Source organism: Oryzias melastigma, linkage group LG9 (assembly GCF_002922805.2).
Source record: "Oryzias melastigma strain HK-1 linkage group LG9, ASM292280v2, whole genome shotgun sequence".
Taxonomy (NCBI): domain Eukaryota; kingdom Metazoa; phylum Chordata; class Actinopteri; order Beloniformes; family Adrianichthyidae; genus Oryzias; species Oryzias melastigma.
Genome location: NC_050520.1, coordinates 23039850 through 23062235, shown reverse-complemented (window position 1 = coordinate 23062235; position 22386 = coordinate 23039850). Strand labels below are relative to the sequence as shown.

At 36.7% G+C, this 22386-nt stretch overlaps 4 protein-coding genes across 4 annotated transcripts; 3 read left to right on the top strand and 1 right to left on the bottom strand.

Moving 5' to 3' along the window:
• The first annotated feature begins 400 nt into the window (after positions 1-400).
• med22 (mediator complex subunit 22) lies at positions 401-4376 on the top strand. The gene is made up of 5 exons (XM_024274572.2): positions 401-663; positions 846-1003; positions 1092-1172; positions 2175-2383; positions 3498-4376. The coding sequence occupies exons 2-5, from the start codon at positions 881-883 to the stop codon at positions 3685-3687; spliced, it is 603 nt and encodes a 200-aa protein (XP_024130340.1). The 5' UTR covers positions 401-663; positions 846-880; the 3' UTR covers positions 3688-4376.
• Positions 3897-6738, bottom strand: lg9h9orf78 (linkage group 9 C9orf78 homolog). The gene is made up of 9 exons (XM_024274570.2): positions 6595-6738; positions 6374-6433; positions 6186-6237; positions 6006-6076; positions 5806-5883; positions 5377-5574; positions 5169-5305; positions 4959-5066; positions 3897-4701 (listed from the first exon to the last, which is right to left on the bottom strand). The coding sequence occupies exons 1-9, from the start codon at positions 6672-6674 to the stop codon at positions 4604-4606; spliced, it is 882 nt and encodes a 293-aa protein (XP_024130338.1). The 5' UTR covers positions 6675-6738; the 3' UTR covers positions 3897-4603.
• A 31-nt stretch (positions 6739-6769) lies between these two features.
• Positions 6770-10267, top strand: nfu1 (NFU1 iron-sulfur cluster scaffold homolog (S. cerevisiae)). Its single transcript, XM_024274571.1, has 8 exons — positions 6770-6899; positions 7885-7979; positions 8277-8412; positions 8821-8887; positions 8960-9077; positions 9144-9207; positions 9280-9454; positions 9878-10267. The coding sequence occupies exons 1-8, from the start codon at positions 6841-6843 to the stop codon at positions 9914-9916; spliced, it is 753 nt and encodes a 250-aa protein (XP_024130339.1). The 5' UTR covers positions 6770-6840; the 3' UTR covers positions 9917-10267.
• A 621-nt stretch (positions 10268-10888) lies between these two features.
• Positions 10889-22203, top strand: gfpt1 (glutamine--fructose-6-phosphate transaminase 1). Its single transcript, XM_024275700.2, has 19 exons — positions 10889-11074; positions 12673-12780; positions 13107-13214; positions 13301-13426; positions 13512-13570; positions 13660-13794; positions 13880-13941; positions 14073-14152; positions 14236-14344; positions 14450-14613; positions 15948-16043; positions 16300-16397; positions 16840-16960; positions 17068-17225; positions 19024-19138; positions 19419-19546; positions 19647-19814; positions 20106-20267; positions 20821-22203. The coding sequence occupies exons 1-19, from the start codon at positions 11068-11070 to the stop codon at positions 20863-20865; spliced, it is 2049 nt and encodes a 682-aa protein (XP_024131468.1). The 5' UTR covers positions 10889-11067; the 3' UTR covers positions 20866-22203.
• Positions 22204-22386: the final 183 nt, after the last annotated feature.

The window sequence follows — 22386 nt, the reverse complement described above, 5'->3', positions numbered from 1 at the left end:
GTTTATTAAATTTGTCATTTGTGATCCGATTGGTGTTGTGGCAGAGGCCACAAAAATGAATAAATGAACTCTGACTTTACTTAATTTGAGGGCAAAAAAATAATACAATCTTCATGAGCTGTAACTTATTAAAATGAAATTATTGGAGAGGCTTTGCATAAACCCATTATCAGGGTTTAAATGGTACCACTGTAATCTTGACTGGGTTTTTTAAATCATTTTTATTAAAACGGGGTTTGTTTTTTGTCTAAGCTCGAGTAAAACTTTTAAAATAATGCTGCCGAGGGGCTATTTCCGCTTCCGGTAAAGCCTTTCAGAATAAAATGGCCTGTTATTTATTTTCCGGGAGAGGTCAAAACAACCTTTTGTGCTGGCTGCAATATATCTCAATGTGTCAACCAGCTCCTAAATTGTCCAACTGGACACTGCACCTGAGCTACTTAATGTCTTGCCACGCTAACTTTTAGTAGATTTTACGCACCATGACAATATCGTTGGTAGCAAAAGACCCGGAACCGTATAAATATCACCACTGGGTGGCGGTAATGCGCCGTTGATCGGAATCGAACACTTGGTGGTGCAAACATAGAAGAAGAACTGTAGCAGTTTGAGTTGGTGCTAATTTCTTGATTTACCTAAATATTATCGCCCATGTGACTCCAGGTAAGTACTACAATAGACGAAACTTATCTAAAACGCCATACTTAGGCAATATAGATACAAAAGTGTCGGGAATTCGACGTTATTACTATTATATCGCTTTGAAGGAACGTGTCTTTTCACGCTAACTGATCTCATGGACGTGTTTCGTGCAACCATCGATTGTATTTCTTATTATTGAACAGGTTTAGTGGTCTGCTTGCTTCTTATTCTGGGCGTCATGGCGACGCAAAGAGTGCTCCCTCAGAGCAAAGAGACTTTGCTGCAGAACTACAACAAGAGGCTCAAAGATGACATCAAGTCCATCATGGATAACTTCACGGAGATCATAAAAACAGCAAAGGTGGTGTGGTGTTTTTTTTTCTTTGAAGAACAATGTCCTTTACTGTTTTGAGTTCTAATTTAATCTTTTACTTAACTTATTTGTACAGATCGAGGAGGAGACGCAGGTGTCCCGCCCAACTCAAGCAGAGCAGGACCACTACGAGATGCACGTCCGAGCAGCCAACATCGTAAGAGTCTGACAGCTCGACTAAAACACCAGAAAATACATCATCTCTTCATTAAACCCTAACAGAATTGACTTATGAGTACAATACAATGGAAACAACTATTTAACAGCGTGACAGCATAGCTGAACTACAAGAAATCACATCACTTTGTGTTTTTTTATTATTATTATTATTATTATTTTAAAAACTCATTAGGAACAAATAAAGTGGCTCAGATCTATAGGGTACTAAAAAACACAATAAGCAATGTATGGACACCCTGGATTTTAGAGCATGTGGTCAAACAAATGATTATATTTTTGCTACTAATTACAGCATGTCACAGATAAATATTTGTGTATATTTAAACTCCCAAAATATGGCTTTTTGCCTAGTAAAATTAGCTCAATCTTTAAGATTTTTTATGATAAAAATGAAGAAGCATACTAGGGCCACCATAAAATAAAACGCGTGAGGAAAAAAGTCAGCAATTGATGATAATAAAATCAGTTGAGAAAAAAGTCATTCTTTTGTAAAGATTAAAGTTATAAGTTGAAAAATTACACGATTAAACCCCTAAATTTACAAGGTAAAAAACTGTTTACTAACAACAATGACAAAGAACCAATATTGTGTTCCAGTATGAGAGACATAAAATGCTTTGTAAGCGTTTACTTTAGCAGAAGTTTCACAAATAAGAAAATATGAAGTTTTTTAGTGAGTTAATATTGCATTTTTATAAGGACGTTAAAACAAATTTGCTGGAAACTGCCCCTTAAGAAGAAAATGTCACAGATTTTGGGAGAAATTGTGTCTTTCATGGAGGAAGAAATGGTTGCACCATAAAATTTTGACCTTTTTTCTCTTACTTTTATGACTTTATTCTCATTTATTTATGTATTTTTATGGCGGCCCTAATACTCTGTCGTAGGAATCAAAATTTTTCTTTTTTAAGCTGCTTTACCTTGGAGGATGAGTCTTTTATTTGAAAGCACATTTTGTTCTTCTGTGTTTCTGCGTCAGGTTCGCGCCGGCGAGTCTCTCATGAAACTGGTGTCGGATCTGAAGCAGTTTCTGATCCTGAACGACTTCCCCTCGGTGAACGACGCCATCAGCCTCCAGAACCAGCAGCTGCGCACGCTGCAGGAGGAGTGCGACAAAAAGCTGATGTCGCTGCGGGATGAGATCGCTGTCGATCTGTACGAGCTAGAGGAAGAATATTACTCCTCCAGGTATAAGTAGGCTCGTACTTGTCCCCGCTCCACCACCCCTCTTGTTCCATGCCCAGCACTGTAGCGTCCCACTTTTCACCATTCACCGCTGAGCACGAGGAAGGCTTTAGCTTTCACATGCAAACTGGATCATCTCTAGTCACATATTTTGAATTTTCCATCCACTTAAATCATTTCTGGGGAGGATTGTGGTGGATCTCATCTCACAAAGCATTGATGCTGTTACCATTCTGACTGTTGTAATCATTTAAAGACCTTTAAATGGGAGTACAACTTACCAGCCAGCATTTCTAGCTTTAACAAACGTGCCTTCAATCATTCAGCACTGTTGTATTTGAAATGTTTTTGGGGAGAAATACTCGTTTGATAAGAGATCAGTTTTTAAGATGTGATGCATTAAAAAAAAATCATTTATTTTTAGAGATTAGTGTCTTAAAATAACCATAAAGCATCAGTGCAGAGGCTGGACCCTATTATCCAATATACTAAACAACTATTCTACAGAGAATATTGATAATATTGACCAGATTACAGAGATCTATTGTAAAATTATACATCATATTATTACTGCTATTTATTTTATATGAAATCTAAATCTAGTTTGAGTTCTAATCATGTATTTATGTGTTTTAAAACACTTTGCTGGTTCCCTCTGAATAACTGTAATGGTGTAAGCATTCAGTGCAGTTGTACATTTCTGTTAGCTGCTGCGGTAGAAAAAGGTTAAATAAAATACAGTAGAGACAGAGTGAACAGCAGTGAATTTTGTCTTGTTTTCTTTGAGAAACTGTTAGCAAAGCCTCCGCTGTGGTTGGAGCGTGTTGGGTGTGGATCTGCCTTCCTCGCTGCACTCACTCTGCTTTCTCAGCAACTAATTCTACGCTTTTCGCTGGACCTAAATCAGTTCAGTTTTACCTCCGAGCCAAAATCAAAGCCATTTTATGTGTTGTTTCAGTGCCTCTTCATAACCTCTGTGCTTCTGTGCAACGTGTGCTTTCATGTGCTCTTCTACGTGTGGGAGTTTGTTAATTCTGACCTGTCGCTCTTGTCTGCTCCTCTTTCTCTGCGCTGCGCTGATTCTTTGACCCTCCCTACTGGGTTCTGCTCTGCAAAGCTGCAGTCAGTGGGACAGCACTGATCTGCCTCTGTGCGAGGCCTACCGCTGGCGAGACAGCTGGGCCTCCCCAAACAGCAGCTGCAGCTCCACGCACGGCGATCAAGAGGAACCCGAGGGACCTCTGTCGCAGGAGACAAACGCACAAAACCTCAGCGAACTCGGGGCTGCCTCCATAGTGAAACCATGACTGAGGACTTTGGACGTGGACAGAACTCTTGTTCTGTAAAACCAGCATTTTTTTTTTTTTAGTTTTTGTTTCATTAAACCTTTTGTTGTGACATTACGTTAATCTTATGTGAAATTGGATTAAAAAATTCAGTTTATTTTCCATGTACAGCTTAAAGTGGTTATTTTATAGAATAGTAGCCATAAAAAGTCAATCCACATTAGCAATTCTTCACAATAATAAAAAATAACTTTAATATTTGAACATTGCATACTGTTTGACTTAAATATTTACACTTAAGAAGCAAACCTAAAAAAATGATGACAGGGATACAGAAATGTCTAACATTTTTTGCTATTTTCATTTTAAAAATTATGCCCAAAATAAAAGAACACATCAATAATGGTTTTATCTTTTCAAAAAAAATTAAAGAAACATAAGTTATGTACATCTAAATTCATTTGAGGAAATTGTTCAGTCTTTCAGCATGTTAAAGTAAAGTTGACTTGTTTTGAGGGTTTAAAATTTCATCTAAACCAATTATCCTGTTGACATTCAAAAATGTTGCAAAAAAGATTTGGTTTCAATGTGAATTTATGTGTTTTAGCATTGATGTTGATTTAAATCTGCAAACACAAAGGAAGGTGCTTACTGACCAAGATCTAAATCTGAAGAAGCTGCAATAAATGTGAATTATCTAAACTATTAAACACAGAAAATCCTTCTACTTTTGATATTTCAAAAATCTTGTACAGAGGGTAACTTTCTAATATTTCCTTACTTGTGACATTTGTATCCAAGAAGCAAAATTTGCATCTATAGCTATTATATAATGTATGTTACAACATTTAAGATGAAGTTATTCCACTGATGGGTCTACATAACCAAGACTGAGAACAATTGTTGGACTCGGGATAAAAAACTGTCTTCTTATTTTTCAATATCTTCGATTCATCTTCTTGAACTTTTCATAGTGGTAGTCATCTGTGGCCTTCTCGTTGTTCGGCCGTTTGCGGTAGTTGGGTGGGGATGGAGCTGTAGGCAAACATAAACCAAGTCATTCACCATGTTGAGTTTTAGCTAATCTGTACAACTTTTAGGCTTTCATTTCTCACACAGATTTAAAGAAATTATAGTTTTAATAAATGACAGTACAAAGGAGACAGGAGATTACTTGTAAATGTTCTTATTTAAAGTTGGTTTAAAATAAATTTAATGATCATTTCTTAAAAACATTTTTTACTGCATGACCTTAAAGTGATTACACAATCAAACAAACTAAAGTGACATACCGTCTGGGCCTGGTTTCTCTGTATCACCCACACGCAGCGGTCTTGGTTTGGGCTCTGGTTCTTTGTGTCTGTGATGCCTTTGTGCTGCGTTTGAATCTTCATGATAGACTGAGAAAATGCAAATAACACATTTATTAAGCAGTTTCCTTCAGGTTACTCTCAGGAGTCAATATTTTTCCAAGTTAAAACTCAAAAGTTCCCAGAACTTACAGCGGTTATGTTGAACGTAATTCACTGCAATGTTAGTGGGCACAAACGATGTGCCATTGTCTTTTTTCTTGTTCCTTTGCTCAGCGATTAGTTTTGCTTTTGCCTCCTCTGTCTGGATAATATTCTTTATCTTCGCACTGGAAAGTCAAAAACAAATGGGTTACGCACAGTGAAAGCGAGGATCATTTTAGCAGCTTTCTGAACATACTCGATGCCAAGGTCAACTTCTGGGATCCCACTCAGCATCTGATTGGACAACATCTCCTCTGTCTTCTTGGCAGAATTGACTCGGATGTTCTCGGGAAGTTCGTAGAGGTGGTCCTCAGGATTTTTTACTTTGACTTTTTGTTCTTCGGTTTCCACCAATCCTTTTTTCTTTTTTAACTCTGTCTCTATATACTTCATCCTTTGGGAATAAATTCATAAGGAGAGAGTTTTTAAGCATCGTATACAGCTGTATGCCCATTGCCCAATATGTAATGCGCCGAAGTCAAACTGCTGATAATAAGACATCACATACGTGGACTCAAAGCCTAACAGGCTCAGGTTGCAAAATATCTCAAATGTATCTGGAAGTGTTTTCTTAAAGGTGCAGATGGTTAATTTTAAAGAATATTTGTGCTGTGATTGTTCTTACATGTCGGCATCTTCATCTCTTCTGTTAGTTTCAGCTGAGAAGGATGTGCCCAGATTCAATTCCGTCTCATCTTCTGTCCTGAAAACAAACAAAAACAATAAGTTATAGCAAATAGTAAGCCGTGTCTTTTTATTGTTTATTATTTTATTAAATGTATGATTCATAAAATAAATAAAAAGATAGGAGTCGAATTTACTTACATGTCTCTATTTCTATCCTTCACCTTTTTCATGTCCACCACTCCTCCTGTCTTGAGCTTAAACGGGTCATTCTGTTAAAATTGGAAAAAAAAATGGGGGTGGGGGGGGGGTGTAATGTAAGTCTTGTTGCAGCTCATGACTCACACATACAGTGCATGGTACTACAACTGTAATACATACGTCAATTTCAGCTTCTGGTGGGAGTTTTTCTCCAACGAGTAATGCTGTCAGACTAAAAATAAGAAAACACGTTTTTCTTTTTGTTTGTTTTTTAATGGCGTACACCCGGGTTTTTATATATATATATTATTTTTATTTTAAAAACAGCAGTGACTGAATAAATATTTACTCAACAAGCGTCACATTACCTGACACCGCTTTGGCGTTTCCTTAAACTTTGGATTTCTTTAGTTTCCTCTAGCTTTGATCTTTGCAAAACATACAGAAACACAAATTAAATTCAAAGTCTGAAATAAAAATCGTAAAATAGAATTGTAGTTTGAACAAAGAAAAAACTTTATGCAAGACGTCAGTAGCTAGCTACCACAGTAGCATAGGCTTGCGCCCTTGTTTGCGTTAGCTGTCTCACCTGACTTCTTCAGTCGTCTCATCTTCCTCTTCATCATCTGATGACTCCTTTCTCCTCCTAAAGTTTTTACCTGAAGGCATTTTATTTTGTTGGTTGACTTATATCGCGGAGCTCTACAAAAACCAACTTTAGCGTTAGTTATTCCTGGGTCCTCGGAGGGGAACACTTTACCAAACGGACACAATAGTACGTCATTTCCGCTTGTGCAATCTACACTTCCGTCCTGTTCAGGAAACCATAACAATCATGGCGACGTTCGCACAGTTTGGAAGGTTGCTCGGTGTTTCAGCGAGACTTTTAAGACCGTGAGTGTTCTGAATTTTGGTTTCTGTTTTTATGTGTCTTTCTCATAATAATTGTATAAATCTGTCTATGAATGCAAGGAACATGAAAGTGGATAAATTTACTGGGTCACTTACATGACAAATGAACTGTTCATGAGTCTGACAAAACATTCTTACAGGTTTAATGAGTTATTTGGTTTATTTTTCTGTCAAATAAAAAGAAAATGTAATTTGCACGTAGTGTGGAGTGTCAGTGTATATTCTGTATGTGCATTGTTTGTCAATAAAGTTGGGGGAGGGGGCATTATTACAGGTAACGCATAATGCATACATTTTAGACATAGTTACAACTCTTTTTTTAGATGAATTGTCTCAGGTATTGTTCATAAAATCAATTAAATGCACATAGAAAACAAACAACGATTTTAGAATTATAATTTATGTTGGTTACATTTTAACACTAAGTAGATTTCGATTGTTTATAAATCTCTTAACTGTGTTTTTTTGTGCACACGGTTACAAAAAAAGTCATACTTTTTAGTGTATCTTTTTAAATATGAAGTGATTTAATCACAACCTCAATATGATTAAATCAATGTAATTATTATTTTGTGAATTAGGACATATCAAAGTGCCTTGGTAAAAATATATATTAGCTTTTATTTTTCCCCCTTTGTACATTTTTTTTAACCAAACTAAATGGAGTATTGCAAAATCATTGCAACTATAACATGTATTTTTCCCATTGTGTGGCATTTATATTTATTGTACCGTTTTTATTTAAGTGATCAACAAATTGATCAATTTATGTAATGTCTGCTAAAGAATTCTGATGCTTTAACTCTGCTCCAGTTGGTTAGCTTTGCGTTGAACCAAATTAAAGTAATATTGAGATATTAACTAAATTTATCCTGCTGTATTGTTGAGAGTGAGTTAATATAAACGTTTGTTTGATAGTTCGTCATTATGGTATTTTATTTTTATTTTTTTTCTCCCACAATTTTAGGCTTGCTAGCAGAGGCTGTCCAACCTCTGGATTTCCCTCACAAGCAACACGAGTCTCAAACAGAATGCCACAAAACCCCATTTGGGTTATTCCTGGTTTGTATTCTTATTCCATCGTCTTGTATTTGCACTGCTTGTTAAACACTTGTACTATGAGATGGAGGTGATTGCAGCATGTTTTGATAAGGTGTCCAAATACAGAACTGTGCATGTGCAATCTAGATGTGTAAAATTTGGGTTTAGTCTCAATAAATTTGAAACCAATTTTAGTTAGTCTATTTTGTCTTGAGGAGAACCTGCGTCTGAAGGTGGAGTACAATAACAAGACTTATCTCTATCACCTGCTTACTACTGTTGTCACATTGTGGATCTTCTTGTTTCGTCTATATTCAGGACGAACAATGTTTGTGCAGACGCAGGACACGCCTAATCCAAACAGCCTGAAGTTTCTGCCTGGCCGTATAGTTCTTGAAGAAGGAACTATGAATTTTGCAGGCCCTCGTGAAGCATACTGCTCCCCTTTAGCCAGGTATAGGACTCAATAAACACTGATGTACATGATTTTGTTTTTACATTTAATTCTATTTTAGTTTATTTTTTAAACAATTTAAGAAAGCTTACTACTTGTCTGTATTACGTGATATCACATATAATTCCCACATCAATGGACTGGAGTCCTAAAAAATGAACTGAACTTGCTTTTTAAAAATCCTGTTGTTTTTGTTCTTTTTCAAGGGAATATACTTTTTATTTCATATTTATAGTTTCTTCTATTTTGCCATCAGATTGTTTTGATGATATTCTCACATTTGTGCTGAAAAGCCTTAAGAGTTGTTTGGTTGGGATAATATATAATATAGATTATTTTGCTTACTTATGTTAGTTATTTGTATAACTTCTGGGTCTATTCAGTTTTGGTCTGTTTTTGTGTTTGCAGGCAGCTCTTTAGGATTGATGGAGTTAAAAGTGTTTTCCTGGGCCCAGATTTCATTACCATCACAAAGGTAAAATATTGCATCAATATAAGTCAAATATCTGCATTATCTTGACTAACCAGATTTTACTCTCTCCTCTAGTCTGACGCAAATATGGAATGGAAAGTAATAAAGCCAGATGTATTTGCTGCCATCATGGACTTCTTTACTTCTGGACTTCCAGTCGTCAATGAGGACAGCAAGCCCAGCGCAGACACAGGTGAGTATTAATCTACCCTGAGGTGTAAACCATAAACTTGTCTTTTCAAGAAATTTATCTTTACAGCACCATCCGATGAGGATGACGAAGTGGTTGCTATGATCAAAGAGCTTCTGGACACTCGAATAAGGTGAGATCACTTGAAAAGTGACTGCAGTTCGACCCATTTCTATGTCAACTCGTGGGTGTTCTTCCTCTGCAGGCCAACGGTGCAGGAAGACGGCGGCGATGTCGTCTACAGAGGATTTGAGGATGGAGTAGTTAAGCTGAAGTTGCAAGGCTCATGTACCAGTTGTCCCAGTTCTATAGTTACGCTGAAGAACGGCATCCAAAATATGCTCCAGTTTTACGTACCTGAGGTTGAATCGGTGGAACAGGTTTGTCCTTTTTTTTTCTTTGTCTATTTTTTTTGCCAATCCTTGAATATTGTTCAAACTTTTACCTACTACATCAAGCTTTTGCTTTCCTTTATAGCTATTAAACATTAATGATTTAACTTTACCAATAAGATTTTTATTTGCGATTTTTTTAAATTAAATTTTTTGTTTTAAAATGTAAGATTTAAAATACATAACCAAGTTATTATTTATAGTCATAGTTTATTAGTTATTTATACTAAAACCTGTGGTGTTTTTTATGTCTGTCATGGTGTTACTTAGACTTAAAAGCTTTTAAAAATATATTTTTATTACAGGTTTTATAAGTCTCAATTGCTTTTACATCAAATAAAAGCTAATCTAGAAAGTACTAATAAAAGCTATGAATATAAGTAAGACCTATTTTGTATTCTTTTTGTTCAGGTAAAGGATGATGAGGATGAAGAGGCTGCTCAAGTGTAACAAACTGATTCCAAAGCTTTATTACATTTTCTTCTTTTCCCTCCTTTTTTTGTTGATTTATACTCAACATAGCGTAACATGCTATACCACAGTTGTGCAGAAATACATGTTTTTATTTCTAGATCTTAATTATTTTAATTGCTGTTATTTGCTTTGTCAGTATTTCAGAAGAATTTGCAAAATGACCGATCACTAACAGAAAGAAATTGTACAGTTTAAATCACTTGTATTTACAATTGTATTTATTCTTTCATTATGTTACATTTCAGCAAGCCTTCAGCTTGAAAACACAACCTGTGTAATGTATATTATAATACAATGTATCTGTATAAATAAAGTTTGTTGAAATAATTCATTAGATCATGTTTTTTTATTGGTGTAAATTGTTTTGGGCAGAAATTATGTTTAAAAAAATGAGAATAGATGCTAGTTCTTTGGAAAATACCATTGGATGTTTTTTTATTAAAGTAGTTTAAGTCATTTTTCAATTTACAAATACAAATTTTTAATAAATTCTTAGCAAGAACAATTAAATATTGTAGCCTAAGGGCTTGAACAACATTTGATAATAGTATTGACATGAGTGACTTCATTCAGAGCTTAAATAAATCATGTTTGAATAAAATATCTTTAGATTTTTTTATCAGTATGATAGTATGATTAAAAAATAGACGTGCTTTTATGAATTTAAAAAAATGCTGTGACATGTTAAACTTTAATGATTAAATTTGACCTATAACTTCTCTATTTTGTCTGAATATTTTGAAAAAAAAAGTCGTTTTTACAGCTAAAACTGTTTATGAGGCAGCAATAAATTATTTCATATAATAAACAGATTATTATGTCAGAAGCTGTAGTCATTTAATGTTTACTGGGAGAACAGGGCTGCCATTATTCATTGATGTTGGATGAATGTGCGCTGACGGGGAGTAGCAGGATCTTCAAGCTTTTCTGCTCACGAATTGCATCCTGATGCCACGTCATTACTGTCTGCGTTGATGCTGTTTCCTGACTGACATCTCGCTCGACCAATAAGAAGGCACTATGGAGAAAGGCGATTGGTTGTCAATCGAAGAGGGGTGGGTCTAAGAGATAGGCGTTCCCAGCAACCAAGGCGCCGAGTAGCTGTTACTGACAAGCAAGCTGAAGACATGTGTGGTGAGTGGTGTGATTTTTATTCAGTTTTTATATTATTCGTGTTGAAATATTGTTCTATACCTATTAGCCACACAGTTACTGAGATGAAAATTAGTATGCTATAGTTTCAGGCCAATGAATTGACATTAGCTTGGGTGGCTACCTTGATTAGCGAGCATGATGCTGCTACTCAGCTAAAATTAATAACCAGCTTTTAGCTTAACTATTACTTATTTTATGTTTTTGTTGGAAAAAATACCATTGTAACGATTAACTATAAGATTAAAACTGTTGCTGGTTTCTTCCTGTGTGTATTTGGAATCTACGAACGTCCATTGAAACATTTCCTCCTGGTTTCTATTTTTGCTAATCTCACCATACACACATATTTCATTGATTATTATTAGCTAACCCTCTTAAGAATAAATTGAAGTTTTTGTATCAGCTCTTTAATATAAGTATTTAAAGAAACATAAACGAAAACAACGACACTTGGGTTTCCGGACACATTACTCCTATTAGCTTTACATTGTTTCGGTTTGTCATAATCGCGTTGGGATTACACAAGAGGCTCACATTTGAATTAAAGACGCACAGTTGAATTACATGTATTAGGTTAAAGATCTCTGTGAGTGAATATTTTCTGTCAGCTGACAGCTCATGTCTGTCTCGCATCACCTGTCAGCACAATCTGAGAATACTAACCAGACCAGAGAAACTAGTTGGTTTGCTTTTCTATTAATAACATGTTGTTTCGGTTAATAATTACTTTTAGTAAACCAGTTTTTCTTTTTTCTAATGTATTGTTGTTACACCCCTGCCTCCTATTACTTGCGGTTCTGAATGAAAGCTCTGTTCTCCACTGGGTTCAAAATTCAACCTCACATTTTGGGTGTGTAGCACTCTGGATGTGTAATTTTCCTATTGGGCATTTATGGTTTCACTCTTGGTGTGTCAGATTTAGTGCCAGATATTTGCAGATCAACTATGAAACTTTTAAACTTTCAGTCTTGATTTGTGTGGGCGTGTTACTGAAGCTTAACTAAATTCATATATGTGGTAATTCTGTGATGGGATAGTCGAGACATGTTGGGAAATTAACCTTTTATTTTGTTTCAACTATGTGGTCAAAATGTTAGAAGCTGGTGGAAGACTTTAGTACGACTGTCTGTGACCTCAACAATGCCACAAAAACAATTTAATAAAGCAAAAAAAAAAAAAAAGCAATAACCAAAAAAGTATAATGTGAATAAAAAGAAAACAAAATACATCTTGTTTGCTTTTTTTTTATTTTGTTAGTTTTTTTAGTTTATTATTATTATGTTTCTAACAGCACAGCTTTTATACTGAATTGTTTCAGAGCTCATGGTGACAAAATGCTTTTTTTTAAACCACTTCTGAGCTGATTTCTGAATTGCTCCTCAGTATTTTGAAATAGTTTGTTGCTAAAATGAGGGCAAAACCACATAACACACCAGTCTAATGCCAGTACAGCATAGTTATAGTTCAGTTTTTCTTTAATAGTGATGAGAATAATGTACTGAAATATTTGCAGGACAGGAGAGTCACATAAAAAATACAAAAATGAAAACTTTTTTTTTGTTCTTTATTTTTTTAAGGAATCTTTGCCTATCTCAATTACCATGTGCCAAGGACACGGCGGGACATCCTTGAGATCCTCATCAAGGGTCTCCGACGTCTGGAGTACAGAGGCTATGACTCAGCTGGTGAGAAAGATCGCAGACTAAATTGCACCTGTTGTTATCTTTTTTTTTGCTTTAGTTCTTTTTTTTTTTACTCAAAGAAAAGTTATTTAAACTATCTCCATTTATTCTGTCTCTATTGTTTCAATTATATTGTAGTCACATTCCAAAAAATATATTTTTATCAGACTATATTATTGAGTCATTTAACTTTGTTCCTCTAAGCATGAAAGAAAACAAGCACTTTTTTTTTGTTTGGGCAAATAAATGTGTTTTTTTCTGAGTAAAGCCCAGCTTTTATATTCTGCCATAAGATTCTCATCATACTTGTCACTGTATGATCTGATCAGGAGTGGGAATTGATGGAGGCAACAGTAAGGAGTGGGAGTCCAACGCCAAGTCCATCCACTTGATCAAGCAACGTGGAAAAGTGAAAGCTCTCGATGAGGAGATCCACAGTAAGACGAGGTTTATGTCATTTTTATTCTATTTGCTTTGGTGGAATGCCACATACTAAATATTTTGATTGTGCTCGTTGTTTTAGAACAGCAGGATATCGACCTGGATGTGGAGTTTGATGTTCACCTTGGCATCGCTCACACTCGCTGGGCAACACACGGCGTGCCGAGCCCAGTGAACAGTCATCCACAGAGATCTGACAAGAACAACGGTGGGGTTTGTTTAGAATTTCAAAATAAAGGCAAAAATCTTGCTTGGCTGTTCATTCATATTAAAGTTTATGGTTTTGTTTGCAGAGTTCATCGTCATCCACAATGGAATCATCACCAACTACAAAGACCTGAGGAAATTCTTGGTGAGCTTTTTTTTTTTTTTTTTTTTTTTTTATAAAAGACATTTCTTCATCCGATAAGTTGTCGGAATTAACTCTACAAATCTCCACAGGAGAGCAAAGGCTATGAGTTTGAGTCAGAGACTGACACAGAGACCATTGCCAAGCTGGCAAAGTACATGTATGACAACCGGGAGAGTGATGACCTGAGTTTTGCCACATTGGTTGAACGTGTTATTCAGCAACTGGTAGGGACCCACCAATACGCACCAGCATAACCAAGGCAACCAAAGAAAACACCCTCTATAATGTGTTTGTTCTTCCACCTGCCAGGAGGGAGCGTTCGCCCTGGTGTTCAAGAGTGTTCATTACCCCGGAGAGGCTGTTGGAACAAGGTAAGCTGGGACTTTTGTTCTTAAAGCTATTAAAGTTATTCAGAATAACACTGTAGTGCATATCATTGTCTAGAAAAAGTTTTTGTTCCACATGCATTGATCTAAAAATGTTTTCTTTTGTGCTTTCGCAGGAGAGGAGGTCCTTTGCTCATGGGCGTTCGCAGTGATCATAAGCTGTCCACGGATCACATCCCTGTGCTGTACCGCTCCTGTAGGCACCACGTTCTGCATCTAGTTTGATTAACTACCACCCCATTGTACTCTTAACCTTTTTTATTTATGTAATTATTCCAGCTGGTAAAGACAAGAAGAGCTGCAGTTCCATCCCCAGGACAGACCAGGACACCTGCCTGTTCCCTGTAGATGAGAAGGCTGTGGAGTACTTCTTTGCCTCTGATGCCAGGTGAGTTCTGCCTTCTCTAAACTAAAACAGTCGAGCGCTTTTAGTTTAATCTCATTCAGAGAGAAAAATATAATCGGTAAATGTTAATTTCTGTTATTGTCGTAGTGCTGTGATCGAGCATACAAACCGCGTGATCTTCCTCGAGGACGATGACGTGGCTGCCGTGGTGGAGGGCCGCCTGTCCATCCACAGGATAAAGCGCAGCGCGGGAGACTACCCAGCCCGAGCAATCCAGACCCTGCAGATGGAGCTGCAGCAGATCATGAAGGGTGAGGGACAGGTCACTGTTACAGCTGTTTCCCTTTTTACTCTGTCATTTTGTCTCTTACCTTGTTATTATCATGCATAAATCATTTTGCTATCTGCTGAAAAAATATAAAACAGTTCAGTTTAGTTTTTGACTCATGGCCTTAAACCTGCCATTGATGTCAGACTAAGTGGGTATAATCTTTCCATATCAGATTTGCCTCTAGCATGTTGAAGGTTGTGGACTTCACCTGTTCCATAGCTGACATTTGCTTCAAAGGTGTGCTTGTCAAGCTGATTGATTAGTCCCATTAACCAAAGTCTGCTATATAGTCAAAAACAACCCCCTTTAGTAACACTCAACAAATTAGGCTCATATTTAAGTATTTAAAAATGATGTTTGGCTAAAATGATATTACTCCATTACTCCAATGTGCTCCATTAATACAATTTAGTGCAGTTTTTCAGATTGAATTCTTACTTTGGTCCAGTAGGGGGCAGAAGGACTTTGCTGTCAGTTCACCTCGACATTCCTTTGAGGTCCTGTCATTACTCAGCTTTGGTCCTCCTCATTTTTGTTACTTTTATTTCCAATAACCCAATTTTCATGATTTGTTTTGCTAACTAAAAATCTACCATTTAGACCATCTCTCATTCACTCTTACTGGGGAATGATTTGTGGTTCTATGAATGTACAGGCAAGTCATCATTGAAGATAATCTTTTGCTCTATTTTAAAAGTGTTTCCATTGGTCTTTTAATTATGATTTTACCAGGCAACATTTAAAAATATTCTGTTGCTTTTTAGAACATAGTTTTTTGCAGAGCGGCAGTAGTTCATTAAAAATTCTCCTGAGTTGTGGGCGGGACCATTGGCGTGGAGTAAGCCTGCGCTCATTTCCTATAATGCTTTTGTTTACACTCTTTCCTGCTAGCTTACAACCTAACATTAGCAGTGCAACAAAAATGTGGAGCAAAATCTGAGATATCCAGCTGTACCGTGTTGAGCCGGATGTTTGTACATAACAACTACAAGCTTGTTCAAGTAGTATTTTTTATCTGATTCACCACAATTTGAATAAAGAAATACAGAGAAACACAGTTTTAAGCTTAATTTTCTTTATATATGTCCTACATTATGAGGAAAAAAAAATGCTACAATAACATGTTTAAAACACAAGTTTCATTGGAGTGGGTTTTCTGGAAGTCAATGATATTTAGGAAACTCTACCAAACATTTCCATAATGCTGTGTGGCAACTACAACTTTCTCATGTGGGATCACACATATTAAAAAAAAAAAGTTTTTCACCACGTCCAGAAGAGTCTTTGTTCTGAAACCCAATCTTCATCTTATAGGCAACTTCAGCTCCTTCATGCAGAAAGAGATCTTCGAGCAGCCAGAATCTGTGGTGAACACCATGAGAGGGAGAGTCAATTTTGACAACAACACAGGTATCTTATTATCTCTACATGTTTAAATCACTACAGAGAAACTCTAACATTTACTTTAAGGGTCTTTTCAGTTAAGTATGTTATTCTCAGTTAAGATTTCAGGAAGATAAATGTACCGGAAATTATCTGTCCAGTTCATGTGAACTTTTTTGACAGTAATGTGAATTAAAAATTCAAATGTAAAACATTCTTGCTCTTGACAATTAACGGAAAGTGAAGTTGCAGCAGTAAAATAAGCTTTTTGTCTGTTTTCCAGTGACATTGGGTGGCCTGAAGGACCACATCAAAGAAATCCAAAGGTGTCGAAGGCTCATTCTTATTGCCTGTGGAACCAGCTATCATGCTGGTGTAGCGGTGAGTGTCCAAACTGGGTTTTAAAAAATGATTTATTTAAACTGGATCAATATTCTCTTAAAAATGCAGTATAAGTTAACTAAATCCATTAATCAGTTTTCTTTTAAAACAAAACAAATTGTCTGTTTAGTTAGATAAAGAGCAAACATGTTTTTTATTTGTTTTAATGAAAGAATTCATAATTTTCTGATAAATACCACTTTAAATCAGTTTAAAATTTAGGTGTGTTAAAACATTTCTTCATTGGCAAACAAAGTTGTTTTTAGAATGTAAAAATTACAAATAAATATATTTATTCCTACTTTGATTAGTCATAAATTAAACTTTTGTTCATTAAAATTGAATAATTCAGTTTTTTGGTATTAATACTTGTGACCTATTATCTATTTTTAGCTCCAGCTAATATTTTAATGGAATGATGATGAGTTTTGTCGTTCTTTAGACCCGGCAGGTTTTGGAGGAGCTCACCGAGCTGCCGGTCATGGTGGAGCTGGCCAGCGACTTCTTGGACAGGAACACGCCAGTCTTCCGAGATGATGTCTGCTTTTTTATCAGCCAGTCAGGTGTGGCCTCTTTTCTTTGACCTCCCTCATATAGTCTCAGCATCCACTAATCTCTTCTGTTGGTGTATAAATTGTTAAGTTTTCAAAGTGAATATATTTTTGTGCAGGGGAGACTGCAGACAGCCTCATGGCCCTGCGCTACTGTAAGGAGAGGAGTGCTCTGACGGTGGGCATCACCAACACAGTGGGCAGCTCCATCTCCAGGGAGACGGACTGTGGAGTCCACATTAATGCCGGACCAGAGATTGGAGTTGCCAGCACCAAGGTAATCTCCCAGCCTCACATCTTTTTGTTCACCTTCTCTTCTGTAAAATGTAAAGATATTAAGTTGGCTAGGAAAACGATTGATCTGGCTTTCATAAATCAAATATTGGAGGTGCCACTGAAGTGGGATTTAAGCTTTTATTTTGTAATTTAGTTCAAAACATGGGATGTTCCTCGTTGGAATTAAAAACTATATGCATTGCTGTATTTTAGAAAAATACAAAAAACACACTAACCCAGATTGTTACGCTGATCTTTGCATAAATGCCAGTTTTTATTTTGCTTATTTTCCAAATATTTTTGCTGTAATCCTTTCCGTTTGTGTCTTTTCAAATGGAATCTGGTTCTCCATTAAAGAATGGCAGCATTTCTCATTTTTTGCATGCAATGCTACAATCCTAGTACATGTGTTTAATATGGAGTTACTTTAAAGGGTTTTTTTTAATAAACTGACCCCTTGATGTTGAGTTTGTTATTAAAACGAGTTGAATCACAGAGGAATTGAATGCAATGAAAGGAAACAGACTGAAACCCAGATGAACGCCAGTGTGAGTCTTTTGGAGGTTGTTGTTCTTCAGCGTCCCTCAGAAGATTGTGCAGTCGTCATTGTGTCTCGTCTTAGCGTAAAGACTTGGACTCATTGCCCTTTGTCACAAAAGAGGATTTTGTCATCTGGTACTCGGAGCAGGAAAGAAAAAGCCCAGCTGGTGTGCGCAGAAAGGGAGCGCTCACTACAGCCCTCCTGAGGCCGCCCGAGTTTGGCTCAGTGACTCTGGTGCTGCTCCAAAGCCCTGAAGCGCGTCTGTGAGACGCCATCCTTTTACAGCTTGGCTGACCAGCAGACACGCCCACCTCCACCAAACGCTGCTCACTTCGCTGCTGAGAAACATGTGTCGCACTCAGAATGTCTCCATTTCTACCACATGGACTCCATTTGATCCCATTTTAGTGCATATATTTTATGTTGATTTATTCTAGAATCAATAAAAATTAAGTTAAACCTTTAGTAAAAGGCTTTGAGATTGCAGATCTTTAAAGATAAATGAATTGCCTAATGTCCGTTGGGATAATACTGGATTTGAATCATGCAGTTTATATCATTTAATTGTCTTCCTTTCTTTGGTTTAACATTTGGCATTTTTACAGTAGATTTTGGTGACACAAAAAGACTGAGGCTGCACTTTCTGATGTATTTTAAATATGTTACAGCTGTGCTGATGGCAATAGCTGCCAGACTTGAGAATTTGTAGCTCGATTGGTGTCCAGAGAAAAACAAAGTGTTGGGACTTTTACTGTTCTGGTTTTGGCACCACTCGTTGGCCTTTTTCTAGTCCGGGGGAGAGGTCCTGTGAACCTTTATTCAAACACGCATTAAGTCTGCTAAATGATTATGGAGAGCCTCCAAAATGGAGATCTCAGAAGAAGAAGAAGCACATAGAGGGAACAAAGGCTGGATGGGGATGGTGACAGGACTGGATGAGTGAGAGACATTTCTGAAAATCCACAAGTTGTCTCACCCAAATTAAGCATAAACTCACCCACCTTGATGTTTGTTCAGCTTTTTTGGCACAAACACTCACAAATCCTTACATGTAAATTAATCTGGAGACGAGTAAAAGCAAAAAAGTAATTTAAATTCAATAATGTTTGAATATGTATGAGGTTCTTCAAATTAAAGCAAATTCCTCTAACTTTCCCTTGTTGTAGAAAATCAGTAAAAGTTTTTTTTTTTTTCTTGAATGTTTGCATGCTTTTTTGTAGTTGATGATCCATGTGCCTCTCTCCACTTTGCTCTACAGGCTTACACCAGTCAGTTTGTGGCCCTCATCATGTTCGCTCTGCTGATGTGTGATGACAGGATCTCCATGCAGCCCAGACGCCGAGAGATCATCCAGGGCCTGAGAGTGCTTCCAGGTAAATATGGCCACGAGAATTCAGATATACACAGACAGACTGCCTACGCTCAATCTAGAAGTAGAGGTTACTTTATTATTTCAAAAGTGAAGCTGAATGATGATGCGGGTTCAGAGTGGGAGTGGCGTTCTGACTGTTATCCACCTCCTCTATTCTAAACCTGCTCTGGCACTTGCTTGATGGCACACCAATCATCTATTCAAATATTAGTTATGTATTTTTAAGCTCTTATTGTGAAATTTAGACTCTTAATAATAAATCTCATGAAATTTCAATACAGATCTGATTAAAGAAGTCCTCAGCTTGGATGATGAAATTCAGAAGTTGGCAGAAGAGCTGTACAAGAACAAGAGCGTACTGATCATGGGCAGAGGCTACCATTATGCAACATGCTTGGAAGGAGCTTTGGTGAGTGAAAACAACAAACTTTTTAATGGTTTTTGTTTATCAAATTAAAATATTAAAATGGATTGCTTTGTTTTTTTATTTTGGTATTTATGCTTTGTAGAAAATCAAGGAAATCACATACATGCACTCTGAGGGAATCCTGGCTGGAGAGCTGAAACATGGCCCACTCGCTCTGGTGGATAAGCTAATGCCAGTCATCATGATCATCATGAGAGACCACACCTACACCAAGTGTCAAAATGCCCTGCAGCAAGTGGTTGCTCGTCAGGTAAATTGTCTGTCTTTTAGCGTCACAATTCCCTATTTCAATTGTGTCTCCCTGTTTGAAACTACATTGAAACAGTTCAGACATGCTAAGCTTCAGGCGACCAAATCATATTAGGTGTTGGATTGTTTTCAGTCCAGTCTATGATCTGTCACCTCCATTCATTGAAGGGAGGAGCTGGTTGACTCTGACCTCAACGCTCTCAATAATCTGTTGCAGATGTGTGTTTAAGTGATCCAAAGCCCCAGAAAATATTGTTTTGTTTTTTTTTAGTAAATCCCGTTCCTTTTGCAGGGGCGTCCCATCGTCATCTGCGACAAAGACGACCAGGAGACCATCAGAAACTCCTGCCGCTCCATCAAAGTACCTCACTGCGTGGACTGCCTGCAGGGCATCCTGAGCGTCATCCCCCTGCAGCTGTTGTCCTTCCACCTGGCTGTCCTCAGAGGATACGACGTAAGCTCCACCTCTTCAGTTTCAACCTTTATTTACATCAACAGCAGTAAACAGGAAGTGTTTACGCAGACAGTAGTCCTCCTAACTTCACTCAGCGTGTAAGCAAACGTCAGAAAGATGGATGTATACTTGAAAGCACTGGAGAAAAAGAATTTCTGATTTTTAATCTTAGAATTTTTTTGCAATGCTCTTTAGTTTTATATATATTTCTATACTTTTTTTTTATTTACGCTGCTTTTCGAGCACTGCACAGTGATGTCCTCATGGCCCAGTTTTGTAGAAACGTTTGTGCAGATTGCACTCCTCCCCACTTTTTCATTTTTTTAATCCTGAAAAGTCCAAAGGGAGTGGTGAGAAGTCCTCTTGCCAGGAATTTGGAAATTATGAGAGCAGCTCTGACCAGCTGCCATATTACTGGCTCGCACGTTTTTGAGTTTGCAATGATGTTTGGTCAGTTTTGGAGTTAGACAGCAGCCTTTGAGTCAGTGGCAGAAGATCCTCTTTTGCTCCATATATTAAAAATCTTTTTTTTTTTTCATTTGTTTCCCTTCAGGTGGATTGTCCAAGAAACCTGGCCAAGTCTGTGACTGTGGAGTAAACCGTTAGCACCGCACGTTTAAACACTGATATCAGAGGAGCGTCTGGTAGAGGGAACAACATGGATGTTTCCTTTTTAATGCAACCTTTTAGCAATGATCTGTTAAAATCTACATCTCATATTTTTTTGTTTTTTTCCAGAATTCTTTAGAGTGATTATTTTTGTTGATATCTTTGGTAGCAGGGAGTGGCTGGCATTTTCATTCTATATTTTTTTATTTCTTTTTGTACTCTGTTCTGTTGCTTATCTTTCTGCTTAAAAACCCATAAGCAAGCCTTTCATGTTTATTTATGTTAATTGGTATTTATTGGAGCTTTTGTTAAATTTGCTGACTAAGAGAAGTTGGTACCTCAGCAGCTTTTCTTTGCGTGCAATAACAGGTTACTTGGAATATTTTTTTTTGCTTTGGCAGCTAATCATTTACAGTTGAAGTAAAACCAATCTTGAATCATTCCAAAGTTACAGCCCAGTTTGATTTCTCCTGAGGAAATTAGACTTAATTGCAGAGAAGGATCCTTAGAGAACAGCTGTGGAAAGAAAAAGATCCTGGAAATTTTCTCCCTGTAAAAACGCACTTCTGCAATCATTTCTGCATCTGATGGGTTTTCGTGTCATATTCTTATCTTGATCTTGCCTTTTTATTTCTTTGAAAAGATTGTTACTTTTTTAAGTCTCTAAAATCTAATGTAATCCAAATAAGGAAGAAGTTACTGACATGAAGTGGAAGTTGCACTTGTTTTTTTTTCTGCTCGCCGCCACAACTGCTGCCATTGCTGGGACCATTTGTAATCTGTTTAGTTCTTTTGTCTTTTTCTTTAAAAAAAAAATCATCTTTACTTTATTTTATAGACATGCTTAAAGTTTCTTTTAAAGTGAATGTTACTGTCATTTAACTTGTCAAACCAAAAATCTTTGATGTCTTTGGCGGTTGTAAACTCCGACGTGTTTTTGTAGCCAGACTTTGCTGCTGCTCTTAGATTGAGAAATGAAGACTATTTAGGACCCAAAGGGGCAAATATCGCTACACTGTTGCTCAACCCATGTCACAATGTTTATTTTTTACTGAAAATCTAACGGGTGTGTCGGTACGTATTGTGCGTCTGAAACAATGAAGTAGGAGCTGTGTAAACACCTTTGCAATCAAGCCTTAATTTTAATTCTTGCGTTAATTTAACATTAAACTTCTTTTGGAAACTGAACTATGATGTTATAGGTATGTTTTTGTTTTTTAATCCCACCCTCCTTTCCTTTTCCAATGGATGCGTTGGCTTAAGCGTTTCACACCATTTAATGAGAATGTTGGGTTAGTGGAAATTATGCAATAAATTTTAAAATTCATCTCATTTGAACTGTCTCGGGTTATTTGGGAATGGGAACTAAAGATCAAATCAAACTATAGTGTAAAAAAAAAAAAAGCAAATCTGAAGATGAAAGAAGTTAAAATGTTTTATTACATTAAAAGTAGGTAACCATTTAAAGTTGAAATGTGGTGTTGGTTCTCCTGTTGCATAGAATTCCAAG